This window comes from Uloborus diversus, chromosome 10 (genome assembly GCF_026930045.1).
Source record: "Uloborus diversus isolate 005 chromosome 10, Udiv.v.3.1, whole genome shotgun sequence".
Lineage (NCBI taxonomy): Eukaryota > Metazoa > Arthropoda > Arachnida > Araneae > Uloboridae > Uloborus > Uloborus diversus.
The window spans coordinates 59,626,248-59,648,274 of record NC_072740.1 but is presented as its reverse complement, the minus strand read 5'-3'; the positions used below and the strand labels follow the sequence as shown (position 1 = coordinate 59,648,274).

General features: G+C 32.0%; 1 protein-coding gene across 2 annotated transcripts in view; it reads right to left on the bottom strand.

Moving 5' to 3' along the window:
• Positions 1-22,027, bottom strand: part of LOC129231811 (multiple epidermal growth factor-like domains protein 6) — a 248,360-nt gene that overhangs the window by 101,169 nt on the left and 125,164 nt on the right. For both annotated transcript variants that reach the window (XM_054866188.1, XM_054866187.1), the window contains exon 7: positions 350-469. In XM_054866188.1, coding sequence (XP_054722163.1) covers positions 350-469 — 120 coding nt within the window. The remainder of the gene's footprint in view (positions 1-349; positions 470-22,027) is intronic.

Genomic DNA, 22,027 nt, shown 5'->3' with positions numbered 1-22,027 from the left:
GCTCTTGAATTCAAAGTTAGTTTGGTTTGAATTTATTGGCTGTAGACATGCGTTTAACTAGATACACAACCAGAAACAGGTTCCATGGGCAACCGAGCCCTGCTCTTAGACGGATAAGCGTTCGAAATGCGCGTGCGGAAACAACTTTGACCGTAGCCAAGCAGGATGCAAACAGCGTTGCATCCTTGCAGGCTATGCTTTTGCCCGTTTACTTTAAGTTTCGTGCGTTCAACAGTGGCTGTCAATACGGAGCTGGGCATCTAGTTATACTACATCCATGTTCATAACGGTTAAAATATTTTTTTTTCAGTTTACTGCAGAATCTAGGAAAGCACTGGGATTCACTTACGGAAACAGCTGCGACCATCGTTTCCAAGTTGAAAGGAAAGATGACAGGAGCAACTGTAGGATCCAGGAGTATTTTGACAAACATGGGCGCACGGGCTGTTAGCACTGCACTCGTCGATATCTGAAAAAGAGAAAAAAAAATATTTTTAAAGATTGACCGTAATAGTTTCAAAAACCATCATTGAGTTTTTTCAAACTAATACTCTCAATTATGCTTCATTATGAAAATGGCGAGATTTTGGAGCCGTCAAAATGTAATTTACATTAATTCGAAGCAGAAATGATATTGTTGTGTTGTACTAAATAGCTGGATTCTATAGTTCTTTCTCACACAAGCATTCGTGTAAATAAATTATATTGAGCAGTATTTTGTTTTTTATAAAGTACGAAACTCATTTTCGTGAGAAAAGTACTTACAATTAATCGCAGGGCCAGCGCCGAAACATAGCTAACGATCGCGTGCTAAATCTCGATAATTTAGTTTTCCAAAATACAATGCTTGTGTTAACGTAAGGAAACGCTTTGTAATCATTACATTAACTTTTTACGTGATCGAAATTAAACTTACAGATTCTTAAACAAGATTTATGTTCATGACGAAATATTCAATTCAATTTATTTGATCAAATAATGTATATGATGTTGCTGCGCTTCTATTATTTAGAATGTATGTTGAAAGTAACCTTTAAATGAAAATAAGTAAAAGAAAAAAAGTCTGAATTGCTATCGAACGGGTTTTTTACTTCATGTTTGTGTGGGTGTGGGTTTTTTTCATGTTTGTTCAAACTTATACTAAGCGTTTTTAAACACAACGCCAAAACACATATCGTACGGAATTTTCAGAATTTAATCCAGTCAACATTCAAAGCACATATTTTCGAAAAAAAAAGAAAAGAAAAGAAAGAACGGTAGACATGTGTATTTCGGGATTTTACTCTTTTTCCAATGCAAAAAATTGTGTGTTTCTGGCAGTAAAATCATCCAGCAAAATCTTTTGAATCTCCGAATTACATGTCTGCAATTATTTGCAAATTCATCGTTCAAATGTTGGTTTTACGATTATTATTTTGTAGCATTTCATTCGTTTTAACAAGCAAAATGTATTCTCTTTGTCTGCAATCTATTTTTATACATCAAGAATAAAAATATGTTTCTATGTTGTAGTTATTAAATGTTTAGTTTCTTATATATCTTTAATTGTAGCTTTTTTGAAAAAATAATGTGCATTCTTTTGATGCGTGGCTTTTATTTACTCTTAAAAGAAAATAGTTTACTCTTAATGAATCTTAAGAAAATAATTAAAAGGGGAAAAACATCACCTAAATTGTTTCTTTCACTTTCCCAGTTTATATTTGTGGTTATTTTTATGATTTGTTAACCACATACAGCTAATTCAAAGTAAACTGAAGCGTTTTCAAGTGCATTGCAGAAACACGTTATTCTTGCAGATTTTCTAGAATTCATTCGGAGTTATAAATAATGCTCGCATTATTAGAATTTAGACATTTAAAACAAATTCATATTCTTCTAAACTGTTACTCATATATATATATATATATATATATATATATATATATATATATATATATATATATATATATATATATATATGGTTTAAAAAATACGACTCCATGTTTTTTTAACCAAAGTTTACAATCTATGTTAGGTAATTTAGTACAGCATGATTTAGTGTAAAAACTAATTCTTTACAAATAAAACAAAAAATTTTATGATTGAAGTGGCTTAGGTGTCCGATACTACCCGACCTTCCCCTATATATATATATATATATATATATATATATATATAACTGATTACATTATTATACTTGTTAATTCTATTATTCCTGCAAAATTTTGTTAGCCAGAGCATAAATGTATTCAGCTTGAAAACTTTTAAATGCACATTGCGTTCAGAAGTCAGGAAGTAACGAGATTAAAATAGAAACGCATTTTCCCATTATATAAGCTTCTTTTTAAGTTAAAGAGATTGATAATCAAATTAGCTGAACATTTGTCTGATTCTGTTATCTTCTAATACATATTGACAAGACATTCTCTTTTTCCAAGTGAAGGACTTCAAATGCGACAAAAACGGGAGACATTTTTTTCGTCTTAGAAGTCAGAATCAATGAGAGCATTTTATACGGAGCGGGGACATTTTTGGAAAACTTCCAAGACGTATACTTACGAAAATTAAGCTGCCTTTCCAGATCTTTAAATTAAAGGTGTCCTTCTTCAGAACCATAATTTATCCTTTTGCAATGTCATTGACGTTAAATAAATTGGAAAAACGGTGGTAAGTTAAAGATTTCAAATTTCGTACTAATGGCCAGAAAAGAGGAATAATAATTGATCACTTACGATTATGGGTAACAGCAGTTTTATGAAAGAAACTGCAAAATTTTACTCATCAGCATCTACAAGCACTATTTTCATTGTGGTTCCACATCGTTTGGTATAACAACCACAAGCTACATTTTCTTTTTAATGCAAATGATACAAACATTTTTTTATGCATCTAATAAAATGATTTGTCAATCATCTCGAAAACAGCTGAAGGAGAAAATACTCGTACTCTGAATAGCCTCATGATCTACAGCAGGGTTTCCAACATTAAAAGAACATTTTTTAGGCAATGTGTAGCTGCTCTTAAAGGAATTGTGGAGAAATAATTCTTTTACTGATGGAAGACTTGGAAAATCATGGTACAATGGTTTTAATAGAACCCTTCAGTTGCTCATAGGATCAGTGAAAACCTCACATCGTCTCGTTAAGAAGTAATTACAGAAAGTTTAGGCAACTGGTTCAAGACCGTTTACGACTATTTAAAAGACAAAAATCATCTTGGTCCTTTAGAAAATCCAAATTGAATTTTTAATTCCGACGAAACTGCTTTTTTTCTCAACCCAAAGGTATCCCGAGTGCTTACAATGAAAGGTGACAAAAATGTATACCAAGTTGTGAACGATGATGAAAAAGAATGTGTCACAGTTTTATGCACTGCAAACGCTGCTAGGCATCTTCTACCACCAACAGTAATTCATAAATACGTAAGAATCCCAGATAGCATTAAGTTCAGTATATGCTTGAGGATTAGAAAAGTCAGATTCAGGGGGGAGGACAAGCAAGATGTAGTTTGAATATTTGACTAATGTATTTCAGCCATGGCTAAAAACTCAAAGGCTGAATTCAGTTGAGCAATCATGAATTGCTTATTGTTTTCATTTGACCATTGAATGACGTTCCTATGATTTTATTCCCCCCCCCCCCGCCTTCTTCTGCAGCACCACCGTCGCCCTCCTGATGCTGCTCCTATAGCGAAAACCGTCTCCAGGTTCCGTCCATATCCTACACACACACGCATACTTACACACATGCGTGCTAACACACATGAATTCCTATACACTGTAGTATACATATACACACACACACGCCTACACAAAGACACACACGCACACGCCTACACAAAGACACACACACACACGCCTACGCAAAGACACACACGCACACGCCTACACAAAGACACACACGCACACGCCTACACACATATACACACACGCTCGTGATTGAGAAAAACATGACTTGAATTTAAAATGACAAAAATTCTTTTTTTTTTTTTTTGTGATGAAAATTTTTCTAGTTGGGTAGGTACTCAATTATTGTTCATTTAAATTTGCACTAGAAACAAAGAAAAAAATGGAGTTTTGTCTATTACTCATCCCGTCTGTTACTCGTCCTTTTAGCCTGTCTCTTACTGGGTATCATCAGATTTTTCGGTGTCTGTTACTGGGGTTCGGAGGTTTCTTCGAAATTTAGCAAATAAAAATAGAATTGACTAATTCAGAGGATCCAGAAGCAGCCAAACGTTAGGTAAGATGTTGTTGCATGGGAGAAAAATAGTTTTAAAAATCTAACTACATTTAAAGGATCAGAAAATTGAGTTAACCTGAGAGTGATGTCTTAAGCATGTCGGTTACTGGTGCCGTTACCCTATGTTCTTGATTTTCCTTTTCAAGAAAGAGAAAAAAAATATGAAATCAAATTGCAGTTTCTCCTAGACGTTAAATTCTGGTATGGTTATTAATAGGTAAAATATAAATTTCTAAATATGCAAACAAACTTATTTTTGGAAACAAATAAAATGTAAAGACACAAATTATTTTGGAATACCATTTTTAAGTTTTAATGATTTATTGTTTGCAAACGGTTCAAAATAAAACGTCAGAAAGACCATTCATTTTCAATGTTATAAGTTTAAAATTAAGTTTTTGAAATTGCTGTTTTTATTTTATTTCGCCTCGTTTACGTATTGAACTAGCAAACTTCATTTTGCAGGCATTTCTGTGGTAAGTCATTAGTAAAGCTCGTTTTTTCTTTTTCAGTCCAGTTACGTAATTAAAAAAAATCAATCTTGAGTTTGAATTATTCCTGTTAAGAAAGTAATAATAGTTAGAAATTGTTGAAATACGGTGCTTAAAAGCTAGAGAGAATGAATTTGATATCATATTTATATTAGTTTATTGAACAATCACGAATTGCTTATTGTTTTCACTTGACCGTTTAATAACGTCTGTCCTTGGATTTTATTTTCTATGCTTATAATGCAGGCGCTCATGTGCCTCGGAATCGAATAATTTATAAAAGACCTTATCGACTTCACACAATTCTTTTAACGCGAAAACGGTATCCAGCTCACAACATCCCGCAACCAAACCCTGGCCTCATTTGAATGTTTGCATCTTGAATTCAAATTATGGTTGCGATAAAAGCCATTATCAGAAACAGGATACCCAACGAGTAGGGTCCTATCGCAATTCGTGATTGCGAAAAGCAAAATTTCACACAATTCAAGATCTCAAAATTCAAACTTTTTTTTTTGCTTTCTTTTTACTTTTAGAGAGAGAGAGAGAGAGAGAGAGAAATATGGCTGGCTAACAGAAAATCGACGATTACATTCGGGAAAGTAGGTTTTTTTTAAATAAATAATCTGTGCACTTTATTGTGCATAGATTATTTTCTCCCTAATAATTTTTTTTAAAACCTAACTTGATATTTTTATGTAAAATATACAGATAACATGAATTCCAGCTCGTTGCTTTGTTAAAAAATGTAATACTCGTATTTTCCCTGGGTGTGAAAAGGAGTACTATTTTCAAATGCCATTAGTCGAAAATTGTGAATGTAATGCAAATGATAGCCAAGTACCGGCAAATCTTCTAGCTACAGTACGTTTCTTTCATTGATTCGTATTCATACATGCTTTTCCGAAAGTCACTAATTAAATTTTAAGCCATAATTATTCATAAAATGCTGTTTGATCTTTAAAGATTTATTTTACGAAAACTGCATTGCTTAGGATTTGTTGCATCCACGAGTAAAAACATACGCTGGGGGTGGGTGTGGGGAATAATTTTCATGAAAGAGCTTCTGTGAATCAAATAAAATGTAACGCATTGCAGTTTTAGGCAGAACATTTGTAAAGGTTCAGTTAAATGCACTAGTAGAGCTACGAATATATGTTTCGCTTCTATTCAATAATTCAAATCTACTCTTTTCGCTTTATTTGCGTATTACGTAGACGCAAGCATATTGATTTCGCACTCTTGATTCTTGAAACCTCACACAGCACTCGAAACTAAAACGTTCAATTCTGAAAAGCTCGGCAAATTCCCCGTGAATAAGTTGAAGGTTTCCAATTCAATAGTTCATTGAAAGAAAAGCTTTTAGGAGTTCAGATTAATTTTTATTGTTAACTTATTCTTGCGCTTTATTAACAATATATCGAATCTCAAAATACATGTCCATATAACTATAAATTATTTTTTGAAGAAGTTCCATTCATTTAGGAGAAGTGATAACATATATTAATTGACTAAATGAAAGAACTTTAAAACTTTTTCATCGATTTACATTATATGTTCTGTCCATAAAATAATTTTATTGATCTTTAAATATAAACACTGAATTCTCAAATCGGAAAAAAATAAGTGATATGTTGCGGGGCTTATTGGACACAGTATATACGTAACAAAAATAATTTTCTTACGCTAGTCTTTCTTTTTTCTATTTTTTAAGATAAACTACACCGGAAATGGAATGTAAAACATAGAAATGAATGTATGATAATGGTTTAAAGAGAAAGAAATGACTGTAATAGATAGCCAAGTATAATTAGTCTTTTCCAAAAGGCAAGTTAGGAGATAAAGTAAAATATTTTTCAAAAGGAAAATACTTTAAATTAAAACTGATTTGGGCATTTTAGATCAAATTCATGACAGGAGGTCAGGAGACTCACCGTGCTGAAATTTTTGAAGAAATTTGGATTCATTGTAAGATTGGTGATTGCCGGGTTCATGAAAACCAAGTCAATATTTAAGGAAATACTCCATATGAATGTGATAATTGTTGAATCAAAAGAAAGCAATCACAGATGCATTTTCTCTGTAAATACTTCATTTAACTTTCAGATCTAGGGTTTTTTCAGTATTCATTCTCATACCATATATTTTTAGTTAAAAAATTAATAGTACGTACGTTTACTACTAATAAGAAGTTTCTGTTATTAATAATAAATATTTGTAAACCAAAAGTTATGCCTTCATTCACATTCTTTTCACGTCTGATTCAGCTCTACGTAAATCAAATCCATGAATATAAAATGACTGTGAAAGAAAAAAGACTGATGTTTTTACTCTAGAAAAACGCGTTAAAAAAAAAAAAAAAGGTTTTCATAAAATAATGAAGTTTCGTACGGGATGCAATCTGCTTTAAGCGAATGTCATTTTTGAAAATAGAGGAAAGTTTGAGGTCTTGAACAATAGAAGAAACAAAGGAAAACTGCTTCTTTGGGAGAAACTAAGCTACAACATAGCTTGATTGACTTCAATATTACCAATATATAAAAATGTTTCTTTCGATCAATCATGCGCGTTTTGCATACCTTGAAGTAGAATCACTTAAAATATAATACAGTTTTAGTGGTAACTTTATCCCGAAAAAATATTAAAAAAAAAGAGGGATTAGTAGCAAAGAAAATGCCTTCTACTTATCAATGAATAAATAAATAAATAAAAATTGCAGAAGAAAAATCAAATACACAATTCTATAAAAACAACTCTAAACTATAGTTTTGCTAGAAAAATCATACTTGTCTCTGGAAACAGAAGGCAAGCTTTAACTAGTTCACAAATGCCCCCCTTTACGCACTAGAAAAATATTATCTTCAAACTTATTTTCTCCGTAGAAACATAATCCAAGATTTAACTACATCACAACTACTCTTCACGTCATGTCGTGTATATACTCACGTGAAATATCTAACAATATAGCCTCCTTTCTATTTAAATAACATAAAACTTAGAATTCCTCAGTGAATTTCCACTCGCTTTTCCCACTCATATCCAACAATAACCTCAATACAAGCTTCATCTGTATTCCGTTCACCTTCCTTCAGCACCATAGATATGTGAACCTGTCTTGGAGTGGTCTACACAACTCTCTGCGGACATTCTTTGGACAGCCATCTCTTAGTAAATCGTTTAAAAATCTTTTATCCGTAAAGTAGCCAAGAGCTTATATGACTCCCGACGGAGTCGCATCTTAAGAACTGTTACGTCGTCAAATGTAACATTGCATAAGGTTCAGTAAATTCCTCTTGTGTCCATAAATGTCTTTTCTTTTTCCTGATTTGTTTTTTTGGACTGAGATTGACTCTGTAGCGGTTTGAAGTAGATAACAGTCTTAGTTTATGGATTGAATTAATATTTATCACCTTTCACGTCGTAAAGATTTGACTTTTACTACTTAATTTTATATTAACGCTTAAGTGGTTATGTGTGCAAAACGTGTAATTAAAATGTCAAATATTGTTCATGTAAGAATATTATACAGTAAACTCTCGAGAATCGGCGGTCGGATTATCCGCAGGTCTTTTCACAATTTTTTTTTCTTAACGGTCATTAAATGTTTTTTAAACGATGATTGTTTTATCGTTCGCTTTTAGCTTTTATGCATCCAAAGCGGGGTCATCCTGCTATGGACGTCACTGAATATTACTGATATATGCTTTAGTTCTATGACAAAAATGATACATAAATTTCTTCAAGTACTGTTTTAGTGCAGTACAAATAATTATTTACGTTGCATACATAAGTATTTAAGAGAGGAATCTTGAAAATTGACTTTTAGCAACAGAATATACGAGTTTGGAAAAAAATTCGAAAAAATATTAAGTATATTTATAAAAAAAGAAATATTAAATTATAAATTGTAAACGCATTTTCTAAATAGGTATTTTACGTCAAACTTTTTTTTTTAATATTCAGATTTTTGATAATGAGGTGCTATCAAAGAAAAGCTATTCGACAAAACTGGTACCAGAAGGGTACATATCAAGTAATTCAATAAGTATTGAAACGTTAGTTACAAAAAAGCATCTACAGCCAACACTTCTCCTTAAACACCTCTAGAGAGCAAGCTGAAAGAGGCTAGACAGATGACGTTGTCTTCTGAAGCAATGGCTAGAAAAAGGCTAGGAAGATACACAACTTCTTTTTTTTTTTCAGAAACCCAAGAAGGAGGTGTAACATTTGATAGACTAAAATCTTACTCCTGTTACAGAGCAAAAATCCCCGGAAAGTAAAATGGAAGAAATTGTCATCAACTGATGAGGAGCTGTAGCTTGCATCTCTAGTAATGATCGGAGTTAAAACTCTAAAAACAAAGACAGTAGGATTAGGGGTAACTCATGTCGACACTGGTCACAGGAAACCTGTTCAAGTGCAGGAAAACACGATGTAAATTTCTCATATATGACTTTTGAAATTAACATATTTTTCTGTAGGAAACAATTGCTCGCTTACATTTATAGTGAACACTTTTCTTGTACGCCATTTTAGCTCCTTTTCTTTTACTAAATTAGTGTTCTTGATATATCATGCCTCGAATATTTATTGTTTTATAAAAGTTCCTCATTTTAACAAACGAATGTCCAAAACGGGGACTTAGATCATTTTCTAGAAAATATATTTTTCTACTTCATCCAACTTGCTCTTTTGAACTGAACACCTCACGCACCGACAGTTCAAAATCCATTCTAAAAGGAAAATAGCTTAAAGTTTTAATTTTAAAATATTTCCTTTTCTGCAGAACAAGATGTGTCATTGCGCCCGTTTTGGAATCACTAATACATTTTGTTAATATAATAACGGACCCCTGTATAACAATATATTGCTATTCATGGATTCCAGCGTTTCTGCATATACAAGGAACTATAAACGTATTTATGAATTGTAATAAAAATATATATTCTATTAATATAAAATCACGCAAATGTAGATGCTACCAATATTTCATTTCAAGAGCACCTTAGAAAAAAATTAATAAAAATAATAATATAATAAAAAATAATGATCTTTCCCGTCCTTAATATTGGAAAATACGATTGTCATTTTAAACACTATGTTACCGTATTTATAAACAACTTTTACATAAACTTTTGCGGATAATTTTACCTAAGTCTTGTAGACTTCAAGGGAAATTTTTTCAGAAAAATAATGATGACGGAGAGCAAAAACAAGAAAATTAATTCCTCAAGTTCGAAAATAATAATTTGAGAAATATGTTCTGAAATTTTCGCAGTAGAAAAGATTTTAATGGGTAAAAAACTCCCTGCTTAAGTTGCAGTTTTAAACTTTCTGTGCTTGTTGTGGACTCTGGGAATATATTCATTTTTTTCTTTTATTGAATATTTCTAACTCGGTAAAATATTGTTTTGAACTATCATTAATTAAAATTTCGTCTTTTTTCTCACAGTATTGAAGAAACTAATCCTTATAAGGAAAAAACGAACTAGAAAATGTTATTTATAACAAGGCCTTCAATTAACTTCAGTCAATTAAATTGTCGATGCAGATATACTTTTGAGCTCTACAAATTCTTTATAGATGTCGAGATTTAAAAATTTATTAAACTGAACAGAATGACATGGGCCGGTCATGACAAGCTTTTGTCGGGTGTCCTTTCGCCCATAAGCTCATTTCTTTTGCATTGAAAAATGTGTTCCTTGTAACGCCGAAACACGTGTTTGCAGTAATCTGAAATTTGTGATTTTTGACGTAGTTATTTCATATTTTACTTTTCAGCACAAAGGTATTACTTATGGGTCAAATGTTTGGACACCAAATTTAGTGTTAATAAGATCAAAAACTGCAGGCCCACGACCTTGAGGAGAACAGACCGATTGGATCTTATAAAGAAGGCGAAAGCTCACAATGGGCTGTTGAGCGAACTGTGATGATGATGACAAATTTTAAACAAGTTCATTTTCTGCATGAGTATTGCAATTCACTTTTTTAGTACAAATGTCTCTATTTCTCTCACTATCTTAGAAATGAATATGAAAATAAAATACAATCACCAGAACTCTAGTACATAATTCACTAGCTCAATGTGTTAGCCCATAGTCACCTGGCAGACGGTACAACAGTAATCAAGCTCCCTTAAAGCCTCCAATAGCTTGTTTCTGTCAATGTCCGCCGCAGTAGCAGTGATGTATTCTTGAAATGCTTGTATGGTGATTTCTTCCTAGAGGTTATGAGAAGAATATCTTTTTACCCGCTATATGACAACACAGCTGTAAGAAGCTTAGAGCAGGAATTAGTAAATGGTGGGAGCGAGTCCAATCATTTGCTTAGCAAAACCTGAGGCAAAAACCCCAAATCACGAGACTCAACAACGACGAATGATTGACACGTTTTGCGTGAAACTAGTGAAATAAATCTGACTTCTTCCAATGCTTTGCTTTCAAATCTATCAGGTGACTTGGGATCTTTGCTTCAAGAATGTATTCAATCCCTCCATTTTATCTCTTCTCAATGGTAAGAAGCACTACAGAAACGCATCGATGCTGCTGTGACGAACACTGACGAAAATACGCTATGAAAAGTTTCAAGAGAGCTCATTTTCCTGTCAAATAACATGACATCGACCTCAAGCTCGGTTATTGACTATTCCAGATTGATGAGTCCATAACAAAGACGCAACTGCCGTCTCTAAATGCAATAATCGGGCTATCGGTATATTGGATGTAGTTATACCTGAGCCATGGCTAAAGGGCCGTAACTTACTGCTTAGTATGTAATGTGATTGGAATGAAAAAGCGAAGCAAATAAGGCCAGGATTGAAAAGAAAAATACAGAAAATGATTTATTTACGTTGTTTGGTATTTATATCACATTTTAGCACAAAACATGCTTAATCCTTTTTCATTTAAACATTAGAGGAAAGGGGGGCAAAATGAAATGGTGGGGCAAAGTGAAATGGTGAAATATTTACTCTGCTTTTAGCGCTGCCTACCTAGTAATATTTTCACTATGTAGTAACACATGTTAACAAGGTACAAATTTACTGCCAAAAATTAAAAATGATACTGCAATGCAAGTTTTATTATAAAAAAAAAATGTTCTTTCTTTATGTACTGTAATTTTCTGAAAAAAAAAAAAAATCCAATTTGTTCATTTTGAATTGATGAGGTAATGAAGTTGGTAATGAGAGACATTTGCAAACAATTCTGAATCCGCGAATATTTTTTAATTTTTTGATATTTTCATTCGTTAAAAAATATTTTTTCTCAAAAATTAATGTTAACAAAAGGTAAAATTTAATAAATGTATTTCATATAATACTAGGTACTAAATAGTGTAATATTATACTTAATGATAGTTCTAAATAATGTACATAACCTAGAAATTGACCAAAAACATAATATAATTTTTAAAGTCGCAAAAAAATATTTTAAAAGTTCTCTAAAGTATAGTCCAAAATATGGAAAAAACGTGTCTTAGTACAAGTGTTATTAGGGATGTTTTCTAGTCCTCAAGTATAAATGAACTAAGGCTAGTTATATCTCAAGTAGTAGTGACTTATACGTTATTTACAGACATTCTACGCGTAAAATCATATACTTATAACATCTAAATATGATATAATCTAATGAGTATAGCTGATTTTCGATTTAGGCTACGTTGAAAAAAAACTATTCTATAAACCTGCTAAACTTAGACTAACCATCAAACTTATTGTGATTTACCTAAAACAAACAAATTTGTTAGTATGGGGTAATAAGAGACACCTGTCTCTTACTACCCCCCCCCAAATAAAAATAAAAATGGGGTAATAAGAGACTGGCCCACAACCTGTAAATGAAGAAGGCTTTCAAGATTTCCAAAAAAAAAAAAAAATAGTACATCAATAGTCATAGTCTTAGTCAGAAATTTATACATTAATAACTCCCAAACACCTCACCTACAAAATAAAAGAAATTAAAACGTAAAAAAAGTCCCGAACTTTTATGGTAAGTTCAACGAGAAGGTTTTTTTCATTGTATGAAAAAAAAAATCAAAACTTGTTATAAACATTAAAATAAGTGTATACTAGTAAAGTATACATATGGTACTTTATATTACATATTTTAAAAGCTCTCTAAGTAAATTTGTTTTATGAATTTTTGACTGCGTCTCTTATTACCTCTGTCTCTTATTACTACGACCTCCCCTGCTGTAATATAAACGAGCAATGTGTGCATCACATGACATCCTTTTACTCTAATTTTAATGTAATTCAATAGTTTACCCTCTAAATATCACCACAAGTGGCCAAATTGAAATCAGATTTTTTAAAAAAATCGCCAAGTTGGCGACAAACTTGGACCAAAAGACTGGCGATATATCGCCAAGTGTCAGCCAAATTATAACACCACTTGAGTATATACATCGAAATTAACAATGATTCCCCCCACCAAAAGGGGCAAAAGACCCCCTTAAAAACACCCGAAAGCAACCAAAAGGGGAGGTGCACAACTAGACCCACTAGGAGTCTACGTAACAAATTTCAACTTTCTAGGACCTACCGTTCTTGAGTTATGCGTAGAGATGAAAACAGTCGGAAAAAAACCGGAAAATTTCCGAAAAAAACGGAAAAAAACTGTTTTTTTCCGAAGGAATAAATTTTCACTTCGGAAAAATTGAAAAAAAAAAAAGATTTTTTTAACTTTTCAGGGTTTAAATTGAAATTTTCAGCAAAAAGCGATTAGAAATTTCTCACGCTTAAGTTCTGATGCAATTTCTCCCCCCCCCCTCCCGTTTTATGTTAAAATACTGTCTAACGTTAATGCAAGTTGTTGTATAACAATATAATTTGCATATAGATCAAAAAATGTTTAATAATGCTATTTACAAAAAAGCTTAAACCAATAACCTTAGTGAAAAATTTATTTTCCTTCTTCATAAAATAAACAAGCATAACTTTAATCACAAAACTAGTATGTTTCTGCTGACTGCGGACCAAATGTATAGGGTGCGGCAAAAAAACCCGGGCAAGCAATTTTCCAAGAAACTTTATTAAAACTAAATAAACTAACAAAACACAAAAAATAATAATATGAGAAGATCTTTAGCAATCATTAAATTTAATTGGTTTCAAACTAGCAGCATTTTGCAGTAATACAGAGATGCAACTGCTTATTGAAATTTTCATTCAAGGGCAGCAAGACCTTTTATCAATCCTATTCCCTATAAAGCATTCGATTTAGAGAGTTCAATTTTATGTGTAGTTTAGGGTAGACCTTTGACTCTAAAATAATCCATACAGTGTAATAAATGGGATTGAGGTCGAGCGAGTAGAGCGTCCACTCAAAAGATGATATTTTGTCAAAAACAATGCGCCTTGCACCACTCTAGTCTTTTCGGCCATATGAATCGGTGTGGAGTTAAAGAAAATGTCCAGTCTACAATGCTGAAGTGCTCTTAGGCCCACAGAAGTACAATAACTTCCAAAATGTCCTTCTGGTTCACTTTTTGATTCATTTTATGGCCCTAATCCATGGCTCGCTTGTCCTGATTCCATCTCAGACTAAGCCTGACTTCGGATTTTGTCGATATCTAACACTTTCTAAGGTGCTTGGAGTGTCTACCAAGGGCGCCCATATGCAAAATTTTAAGGGGGGCTCTGATATTTTCCCCATGGTTTAGCAGGGTATTTTCCCAATGGAAACCGACTTTAGTACAGATTAGAGCTAATTAAATTGAACATTTTTGATTACTAATTCATTAATGGCTGGAGAAAAAAAAATGTTTTTACATTTTACAAAGAAAAAAATATTAAAAGGAAGAGGAAGTTCTCATTTCCAAAGGGGGGGGGGGCTTGAGCCCCCACTTTCCCCCCTATGTGGGAGCTAATGGTGTCTAAAGACCAAATCCTATGGTTCTGGGGGATATGAACCGGTTGAACGGTAAATCAGTGAAAGGTATCCATCTATCTCTTCCAGCGTGGACTTGCGGGCCCGTCTCAAACGTTTCTGCATCTTTAGAGTCATACGAATGCCTGAGTTTTTGGAACTTGCAAAACTTCTGTTTGAGTTGTTTTTTCTCTTAATCGCACTTCTCGGTCACAAATTCCCACTAACGACTACTCTCGGGGAAACCCGAGGGTTTCATTGAACTCACTTTTAAAAGACCTAACGATTAACTGAAATGTTCACTGTTCGTTTTTTTACACTTTCAGGACATCGACTATCATTTCCAAGTCATTTGAAACGGCATGCCATTTCAAATACTGTTTGTCGAGGCACAACAAGCAAACGAACTGCCGTTCTACTTGGTTAAACAATTTAAAATAGCAGGTATTTCGCTTAAAATTGTAAGAAAACTGAAAATCAATACATAAACTAGGTAATATACTGTGAATTATTTCCAAATAAAGTGAGAAACAAAAATAAATTAGGTACTCATTAAAATGAAATTACCTTTCTTTCATTCGATGATAAAATTTTGGTCCGATATTTTTTTTACCGCACCCTGTATACTGCCGTGCTAAGCAAAAAAGGGGACTTTGCAGTTGGACTCAAGCTGAGATTTGGATTTTAAAGTGTGACTCTTCCATATATTTGATTCAGATGTCTTTTTTTTTTAAAGAATTTTTCAAAACAATAGCTCTTGATCAAATGACCCTAAAACATTTTATTTATTAAGTAAAATACGAAACAGAGAACAACTTGGTTATAATAACTCAAATTTGTTCGAAAGGGCTGGTATGACTACTTTCACAACTGTACTTAGCTCGGCCGTATGAATAAACTTAAACTCCAGTTTAATTTTGTTTCAGCTTAAGAAAAACCAATTTAGTTTTGATTTAGACTTAGACTGGATTCGAAAAAATCAAAACTCAATAGCTTTCATTTTCAAACAGTAACATTGTATTATTTTTCTTCCAAAAAATATCAATCATGTTTGAAAGTAGAAAATTTCAGAAGTTTCAAAGGCAATCTAAAATAGAAAATGTAATTGTTATGATTAAACGCACATTATCCAGTATTATTGGTTGAGTGACGACTTGACTTATTTCTGGGTTTAACCATGAAAGCCCTCTACTCAGTTATAAAACAAAAAGGTTTTTTCTTCTAATTAATCTTACCTTTATGTGTATTTCTGTCAAGCAGAAAAAGAAGATCTGTGGATAGCATATATTTTTTAATGCTTAACGCTTTATATGTTACAAGAAACGCAGAGCTATTAAGAAACCCAAATTTCATTCATAAAAAAATCAAATTTTCCATTTTTTCCCGAAGAAAAACGGGAAAAAACCGGTTTTTTTCCACCACTTCAAAATTTCCGGAAATTGTACATCTCTAGTTATGCGACATACATCCGCACATACGCACATACATACATACGTACATACGAACGTCACGAGGAAAGTCGTTGTAATTAACTCTGGGAATTTCAAAACGGATATTTCGAATGTTTATACGTTCTTAGGCACTTATCCGCGTGTGAGCGGGTTGAAAAAGAAACTCTACCTTAATTCGGGGGTGAGCAAAATGGAAATTATGGCGGAATTTTGAGTGAAATATTTTTCGCGAATACAATACTTCGTTTTTTTGTAAAAGGTAAAAATATAAAGTGGATCACAGTTATCCTTCTGGCTTAAAGGCACATTGAAAGATTGTATTGGCTTCTGCTTCCCCCATCTTTTACAATATTAAGTTGAACATATTTCTTAGTCTTTTCTCAGACATTTATAAACCTAAATATATTGATGTTTATAAAATGTGATGCAATTCTTAAAAAATAATGCCTATTGTTCACTGTTCTATCAATATTTTTTTTCTTCTGAGTTTGTGACAGTTTTATGCTTGCTTAGTATTTCAATGATGGAGAAAGTGATTTGTGGCATTCAAACCCCAAATTATGCTGCACATTAAAGCTAGAAAAACATTTCACTTTAGGTATTATTAGCCAATTGCTGTTCAAGAATCTTCCAGAAACATTAATAGCTCTATTTTACGAGACGCAAGTTTAAACTTTCGAAGCAATTTGGCAAATGCGTATTGAGAAAAAAAAAGACCACATATTTTCTAACTGATACCAAATTTAAAACAACTTTGGTTCTTCAACATTCATAAGCATTGCCTTTAAATAATACAAGTACAGCATAATTTCCTTCAACATAAATATAAAGGTAGTCTAATTTTTAAAATATATATATTTATTTTTTCAAATATGAAACACTTACAAATGACTAATTTTATTTAATATGAAAACTTTTTACTAAAATTACTTAAAAAATAAAGTTTTATAGCGAGTTTTCGAAGCACCATATTTTGTTTAAAACATTAAATTGTATATACTTCTAAATTCTCGCCAGGTAAAGTTTTAAAATACAACGCTTATCTAATTTAGTACATATGAGGCAGTGAGAAGCAAAGAGATGCAAGTGGCAAAATTAAAAATTTAGAGATAACCAGCACAAATAGTAGGGGAACCTGTCCTCAGTCCTGGGGCAAGATATAGTTTTAGAAACCTTGATAGGGTGCTGCTGTACAGCATGATCTAGAAAAAAGCTTCAATGAAAGCCTACTTAAGATGTTATATTTAAACGAGTTTTACTCAAAACTTAAAAATGTCCACTTGCATCCCTTTGCTTCTCACTACCTCATATATTGTAGGTAAAGATAAATTTAGCTATGCATGAAAAGTTACGGAATTGTAATCTTAGGACAAAAAATTGAGAAGGAGCATCAACAATCACATCCTAAATTTAACGTACACGTAAAAAAAAAAAAAAAAAAAAAAAAAAAAAAAAAAAAAAAAAAAAAAAATGGAACACAAAATTTGACTTTTTTCGTTCATGCTAAATTCTTAATGAGACAGCAAACAAAAGAAAAAGAAATACGAAATCTTCATGAATTTAATTGAGAAATGTTTATGTGTGAGGGCATTCCATTAAGCTTAGGTAGTGTAATACGTTTTGATTAACTACACCTTACTTATCTTTTTATTGCCAGTGTATTTTTCTCAAACTTAGGACGAGTCGTTTAGGGATAAAGATTGCTCTAAAGAGGATTCTTGTAGCAATGAAATTACTACTATAGGATAATTAAAACTTATTTATGCATGATCTACCAGCTATCGCACTTCGTAAGTTTAAAATTTTTAAAAATCAAGCTGTTTGTCCTCACATTTTATTGTACTGTTGCCATTGAAAACACATAGAAACATTTAATATTTTAATAATGTGGCAAAATTGTTTCGTAATCAATACTCTGTGAAATTACCAAAACACCCTTTTGCCATACTTGAGAACCTGTAAGACCAAAAATAAATATTATATTTAGTGCTATTTTTTAATGTTTAAGGGTTTTCTTGAAGAATCTACGATTCTTTTGATAAAAGTTATATATTCATCCTCACACTTAATACCTTTTTTAGAGTAGTTAAAAAATTTATCTTATATTTTCTTATGAGTTAGTGGGAAATAAAAGGAAGTAAGGGGAATTTTAAAGTTTTGAGTAAAACGTGTGTTAATTTCAAACTTTATATGCAGGCTTTCGTTGCAAAGTTTTTCTAAATCACGCTGTATTGCAGCACCTACCAGGTCTACTTGCATCATTTATGGCCTCAAAACATGTCATATTTTTCTTTTTTTTTTAACATTTGTACAAGTTATCTACAAATTTTTAATTTTGGCACTTACACCCCTTAGCTTTCAGGTGCACCATATATTCTAGATTAAAAATAATGCGTATTAAAGTTCATTTTTTTATTTTGTTACAAAAAAGTAATTTTTCACGCAGAGCACAGAAGTAAATTGCTTTTTAATCTCCTAATTGAATATAATTATTTACAATGGAAAAAAGGAACAGAAATACGCGTCAAATTCAAACAAAAACCCTCATGAAATGCGTATTTTAATTGAAATAACACGCTTGCTAATTAAATCTTTCAGCTGCCGCAGTTTCCTTTTAAAATTTCCTTCGCTCCAAGAAGTTCAACTTCCCATCTGTTGTCATTGTATTCAACATTTACATAAATCTACATCCCAGAACCTTTAAACTTGATCCTACTGCACCTTTTGCATAGCATTAATAATTTTCATGTAACTTTCGAGAGAATAATACATATTATTTTCTTTACTGGTTAAAACGCAGTTCTCTCTCTAGAATAGTGGTTCCCAACAAGGAGATGCCTGCGTACATTGTTAAAAATTCAGGAAACTTTTATGGTAAATATTACTGTAAAACGGAATGTTTACGTTACAGAAAGAAATTTACAATAATTTGTACCGAAAAAAATAAACGATAGCAGCGCCAATTGATACACCATGTGACTTACAGTGCGAAGCATATGACACCGTATTTCCCCTCACTCGACGCGTCCCAACTCGTATGGTGGGCAACAAAGCCGCCTACCAATACGAAGGTCCCGAGTTCGAACATGTGCTTTGCATTTTTTTAGTCTCGTTTATTCTACCGTAAAATTTTACAGTAGAATACGATTTCACGGTAAAAGTTACTTGCAACATGGATGCCAGTATTTATTACCGTAAAATTTCAGGATTTCTTTTAACAGTGTACCACTCAACGTGAAAGTGCATTATCACGGACCACCTTTTGCATTATTAGATATCCCTTATTATTTGTGACTAAATTCAAATATAACTACAGAGGGTGGTCGAGTTATTATACTCCAATAAACTTTTCTGTATTTTTATTGTTTTTAATTGTTGTTACACTGTTTTATCATTTGAACGCATTTTAAAGTTTAGTTAAAATATGAATTAAACACATTAAACGTTAAGTATCTCCTGATTGATACTATAAATAGGTAAAAAAATAATTTTTAATATTTAGTTACTCCGCATTTTGCTGCTATCACGGCTTGGATGCAGTATGGCATGTTTTCAATGCATGACATGACTACTTGAGTTACTTAGTATTACAATAAAATCATTAATTTTTTGCAAAAATCACACTCACAAGAAGAAGCTTAAACTTCTTGGACACTGACACTGACGTCTATCACATTCAAAATATTTTACAAAAGAAAAAAGTAGAGTTCTGGCAGAATAAACAACTTTAAAGTAAAGTGTAAAATGCGTTTAAATAATAAAACATGTAACAATAATAAAAAAATAATAAAGAAAAGTACAGCGAAGATTATTTGAGTTTAATAATTTGACCACCCTCTGTAACTGCAACAATTACTGAAAATAAACTATTATCATTAAATAAGAAACTACTACATAATTAACCGCATGGCCACGTGCTCTCTAACTGTAGACTGTCTACACGACTCCAGCAGAAGTGTTCACCTGTCATAATATTGTTCAAAGCTAGTTTTTTGCGTAAAACCAAAATTATTGCGATTGTGTTACGTTCTAATATACTTATGTTTAAGATAATTCAGTACATGTTTGATTTTATCAGGACGAATGCATTTTTTAAAATTTGTTCAACGAAAGTTGTAGTTTTGATTTTATCACGGGAAAATATTTTAAATAGTAACCAGACTCTCCCATGGACCACTTCCGAGGAAACCACTTGCTCTAGATAGCACACATCTTAGTAAAAACTAACTAGTTAGCAAAAGTAAGATTTCCTCCAATTCCCTTTCAGAAAACTTTTACTATTGCCCATCATGCCCTTGACTCAAAGAAAATAATGTTCCCAAATGATAGATTGAATTATTTTCTCTGCAACTATTGTTTTTACGGCGTATATGAGTTCATTATTTATCTACTTGAAAAACACTACTTAATTTGCCTCAATTTATTAAAGTAAAAGATACAATTTTTACAAATTTTAAGATCTACGGCAAAAGATCGTTGCAACTAGTAAAATTTCAATACAGTAAACTCTCGATTATCCACGGAGTAGGGTGGCACAGTAACCGAGGATAAGCGAAAATTGCGGGTAATTCGAATAATAGGTAAAAAACGACACTAGTGTATACACTAGCTAAAAACTATGAGTAACACTCACACTTAGATTTAAAATATAGATAAAATCGGTAACACTGAATGTAAAAAATATATGTAAATGCTTAAAATAAACAATAACACAATCATAAATTTAAAAGAAACATTTAATGACTATAATATTAAAGCAAACCATTTTAAAAAATAGGAAAAGACTCGCGGATAATCCGACCGCCGATAATCGGGAATTTAACCGTATATACATCTGTATCTATGTTGTATGGTGCGTATGTAAAACATTTTTATTCCCACATTATACCATTACGGTTATTAAAGTCTTTAAAAAATATCAGCAGTTAGGTTGCACATGTTAATTAATGGTGACACTTTTTCAGAAAATACTTTGATTTTCCCATTAAAGCTCTCAAAGCTGTGATATCTTTGAAATCTCACTATGCTTAATGCATTGGTATTTTCTTTCTTAAGGCAGGTTTGGTTCTCTTAAATTTGAAGTTCAATCAGAGATTGTGTTTTTAAGCCAGTACCGAATAATGGTACTGCAATTAATTCTTCTAAATATTTTACTGAAATTTAAACTTGCTTCTTGCTTCGAAAATCTCCTTATAACCTCATAATTCAACTCACACATAAAGTTAAAAAAAATAAAAACAATTTACATGTTTGCAAATGAAATTGAAACTTTTGTCATCATTTTTTCTTTATAAAGAGTAGTACGAAATCTTTAAAAAACAGCGAAAAAAGGAATTTTTTATTCAATAGTACGATTATTGATTGCATATAGAAATAGTTAATGACTTTTTAAATAAACGCAGGAGCTTTTTTTCGCGATATTTTAGGCACGTATTATAAAGAAGTAACAATATAAATTATTGATAACGAAACATTTGAACTTTCTTTATTCTGCGATATTTTTATCTAAATGTGCTCTTAAACAAGAAGATGCGACTATAAAATTGGGTTAAATTTTTTGTTGGAGAAATACAAGAGGAATTTAATGACGTATTTGATATAGGCAATAACACAAAGAAATAATTAACTTAATCACATATACACCATCAACTAAAAATAGCCACTGAATATTGCGCAAACGAAAGTTTAAGCCTAACACAAACACATACACACTTATAAACCCTGAAAAAATTAATTAAAGTTTTGGATGTTTCGATCCAGAGATTTTCACATTAATCGTCGCAATATTTGATAATATATATTAATAATGTACGAAAACTGTCACGAATATTTGAAAATATGCTTTTAAACCGCAGTCTTCGTTCGTCTCGGAATTCTCAAAAGCCTTCGAAAGATGCTTTACTGAATAATTTATTTTCACATCTGTGAAGTTGATAAACCTTACCCTGCTTTGAAAAGTATTTCGGCGCGCACTCCTTCTAATTTGCGAGGAA